At 45.8% G+C, this 3,881-nt stretch overlaps 1 protein-coding gene across 1 annotated transcript; it reads right to left on the bottom strand.

The window, feature by feature from the left end:
- Positions 1 to 1,749: 1,749 nt before the first annotated feature.
- Positions 1,750 to 3,475, bottom strand: LOC107303600. Its single transcript, XM_040520972.1, has 4 exons — positions 3,119 to 3,475; positions 2,786 to 3,021; positions 2,575 to 2,702; positions 1,750 to 2,170 (listed from the first exon to the last, which is right to left on the bottom strand). Exons 1-4 carry the CDS (start codon positions 3,374 to 3,376, stop codon positions 2,121 to 2,123), a joined length of 672 nt encoding a protein of 223 aa, XP_040376906.1. The 5' UTR covers positions 3,377 to 3,475; the 3' UTR covers positions 1,750 to 2,120.
- Positions 3,476 to 3,881: the final 406 nt, after the last annotated feature.

Raw genomic sequence — 3,881 nt, 5'->3', positions numbered from 1 at the left:
TTCAAAGAAGGCTAAGGTTTTCTTCCCTTCTTAAGAGATGAGGCAATCTCAACCATCCATTTCACACATGAGTCAATGGTTCATATTTATTGGACCAGTGGGCTGCAATAAGCTGAGTTAAAGTGGTCCATATGGAGGGAATTAGCCCAACAGAAATTCCGTAACACAATATAAACATTCATGCGTGGACTCCCGTTATTTTCATCTAATTATCACCTCATCAATTATTCACAAACCAAATTGAAATTCAAAAAGGAATCTATACCATTTGAAATTCAAATTTTGACTATTGAAATATACAAAATGGTGTATCTTTTAACCTAATCTTTGTATTTTGTAAAACACCTATAAAAATATTTATATTTTAAACAGAGATAGTAATTAAGTACAAGTTACAGTGGCATGTAGCTTGTTAATTTGATCTTTGTACTTTCTTTCGTTTTCGTTTCTTTTAGCGACCTGGTGAATCATGTGATGCCAATACGTATGCATCGCATCTTTCGCTGGGCAACAAACTATGAGTCATATGGATTCTAAAGAGATTAATTGCCAGCTAATGGGCTATTTACTTTCATTCCAACTAATCTGTTATTTCCTAGCTAGGATCACCCCAAGGTGCATGAGCAAGTAAGTAACCACCCCACCAGCAAATGGTAATTAAGGATTTTTAACGACGGCCATGTGATCGTAGCACGTGATCATCCGATCGATCCGGTGGTCGGAGCCCGCGAACGCAAAGACTGCTGCGCCGGTGGGTGGGCGGACGGATTGACCTTCGATCTCCACGGGAATACACGTCAGCCGCACTTTTAGTCAGAGTTTAGAGAGTAAGCGCGTCTCGCGGCATTCCATCCACCGGGAGGAATACGCAAGTTGTTCCTAACTGGTACTCCCTCCGTTTCTTTTCTTTACGATTACATTACCCTTGAGTTGCCATGGGATTTAACTTAAGAAATACCGTAACATATATATATTAATCTCATGGTTTTTTTCTTCTTATTATTATAAGTATTATAATAAGTAGAGTCAGTAGGAATGGTTAATATATCTTATCCACCATTATTTTTTCTTTTAAAAATAGAATATAAATAAAAAACAGATAATTGGTGGTTCACGGTCACCACACCACTAGTAATAGATGATCGTGGTCGGACGCTCTATCCACATACGCAAGTGATGGGTGCCATCCCACGCACCCGTACGATTCTGGAATGGGTAAATCAGTAAATGTATTTTGTTTTCTTTTCTTTTCTACTTCACCTATGGAGGTGCATGTTCCTTCACTACAGGAACTTTAGGTAACCATCTTTTGTAACCACAAGAGGACATCGTCATCACTAACCATCTTGTGTGACCACCAGAGGACATCGTCATCACTAACCATCTTTTGTGACCACCAGAGGACATCGTCATTGATAAAGTGAAGGTGGGTCACTAACCATCTTTTGTGACCTAACCATCTTTTGTGACCACCAGAGGACATCGTCATTAATAAAATGACGATAGTTCTCCTATCATTGATAAATGACGAGACAAATTCATCATAACAAAATGAACCAAATAACGCCACATGTATGATAACTAGATGACAAGACGAGTAATGTGACAAATGACGTAGCAATTCACATTGCTCATATAGCATGGGCTTTTTTATTTACAATTAGAATCAGGCCAAATGGCCCAAATATTTTTTTTTGACCCAGCTACAAATTTGCTTTTACATTTTTTTTATTATAGCCCAATAGTACAATTCTAGCCCATATTATGGGCCAGGCCAATTAAAAAGAAATCATAGAATATAAACCAAAACCATTTGCATAATTATATTATAATCACATTCGAGCCATAATTAATTTTTCGGCACATACAAAAGCATGTTTCAGAATACAGTATCCAATATGTTCATATAAAAAACACAGCATGAATAAAAATGATCCATCCACCATCCAACTACACAAGTCCCAGCCGACTACAAAAATCCTGGGTTTGAGCAACCAACGCAAAAAAATTCCAGCCACCAAAAGTGTCAACCTGCAAGTAACCAGTAGCTTGCACCAAGTTCGAGCAGCCACATACACCACCAAGTTCCATAGCACCAAAAGCGATCACAACCTTTATGTTCAACTACACAAATACCAGTCATCAAATTCCAAGCTCAGCCACCTCATTCCTGCCATCAAAAAGTGCATATTTTCAGTTGATGGTGAATAAAAAGCCCATTTTGTTTGGGCTTGGAGGCAAGCAATTGAACAAATAGTGTTTAGAGAGTAATTATACATATGCTTAATTCCCGGCCGTCAGTGGCTCCCTAAAGAAAAAAAAAAGGTATTTTGTCCACACTCTTTACAGTATATGTACACTCAGCTATACATATGCTTAATGCCGTATATAGATTATATTTACACATTTTTACAGTATATGATGTTGAGCATCTAAACTATTACTAATATAACTTGTCAAATAACAAATGTCACTGCAGAATTTGGTCAAGTAGCACGTCCTCATATTTATCTATCACTGAAAATTTTGTCTATCAATTTTGTCATGTAACAGCAAAAAGGTTATTAGCCGAACCATTTGACAAACTGCACGCGCAGCTCGCCAGCCTTGCTAGCTCTGGTGCTCCCAGCCTCAAACCCCGACCCTCCGCAGCCTCTGTGTGCAGCTGAGCAGGAAGCAAGATGCTGTCATACATAATAGAACTAGCTATGCCAAATTGCATCAATTAGCAAGGAAACAAACAAGCAAGCCAACATAAGTTTGCTGCAAATCAAATCCTCGCTACCTCGCTGACGTTGGCTGGCTGCGGCTGGGGATGTGGTGAGCGGGGACACCGGGATAGCGGCACTGCGCCTGGCCGCCTGCTCGCCTCGCCGTCGCTGCCTCGTTGGTGGCCGGCCGCCGGCCCTGTCTGAGTCCCGCTGCCCGATGCATGCCCAGCCTGCCCTGTCCATAGGCCACATGCAGCCTCTGTGTGCAGCTGGGTAGGAAGCTAGATGCTGTCATACATAATAGAACTAGCTATGCCAAATTGCATCAATTAGCAAGGAAACAAACAAGCAAGCCAACATAAGTTTGCTGCAAATCAAATCCATGCTTAAAATCAAATCCTCGCTACCTCGCTGATGTTTGCTGGCTGCGGCTGGGGAAGTGGCGAGCGGGGACACCGGGATAGCGGCACTGCGCATGGCCGCCTGCTCGCCTCGCCGTCGCTGCCTCGTCGGTGGCAGGCCGCTGGCCCTGCCCGAGTCCCGATGCCCGATGCATTCCCAGCTTGCCCTGTCCATAGGCCACACGCAGCCGCCTCGCCCACCGCCTGGCTGGGCACCGGCTGAAGCTCGTAGTCGCTGCTGACGCTGACCCACCGCCCTGCCATAGTGCCGCGCGCCTGCGCCCGCGCCTCCGCCCGGCACCTCGCCGCCTCAGTCCTCGGCTTCTCGCCGTCGCGCCGCAGCCGTGAACCGACCGCTGGCCTCCCTCCTCAGCTTCCTCCGCCGCCAACTCCTCGCCTCCTTGGACCTTTGCCGCTCACCGGCTCGGCCGCTCGGAGCCTCGACCTAGGGGTGGTGCTGGTTGGCGGTGGAGGAGATGGGGGTGCAGTGGGCGGAGGTGGAGGAGATGGTGGCGACGGCGGCCGGCGGAGGTGGAGGAGGAGATGGGGGCGGTCGAGGGAGGCGGAGGAGATGGTGGCGGCGGTAGCCAGCGGAGGTGGAGGAGATGGGGGCTGATCTAGGGTTTTTTTGGGCTGGCGGGGAAAAGGGAGGAGCACATAGAGGGGAGGGGAAAAGGTTTTTATACCAGGCTAGGGTTAGGGTTGCTATCCGAGCCATTGGATCGACGATGGACGGCCAGAAATATTTGGGCCATTTGGGCCTAAAGAG

The sequence above is a fragment of the Oryza brachyantha genome, chromosome 2 (genome assembly GCF_000231095.2).
Source record: "Oryza brachyantha chromosome 2, ObraRS2, whole genome shotgun sequence".
Taxonomy (NCBI): domain Eukaryota; kingdom Viridiplantae; phylum Streptophyta; class Magnoliopsida; order Poales; family Poaceae; genus Oryza; species Oryza brachyantha.
The sequence above is the reverse complement of the archived record's forward strand: the minus strand, read 5'-3'. Positions and strand labels throughout refer to the sequence as shown.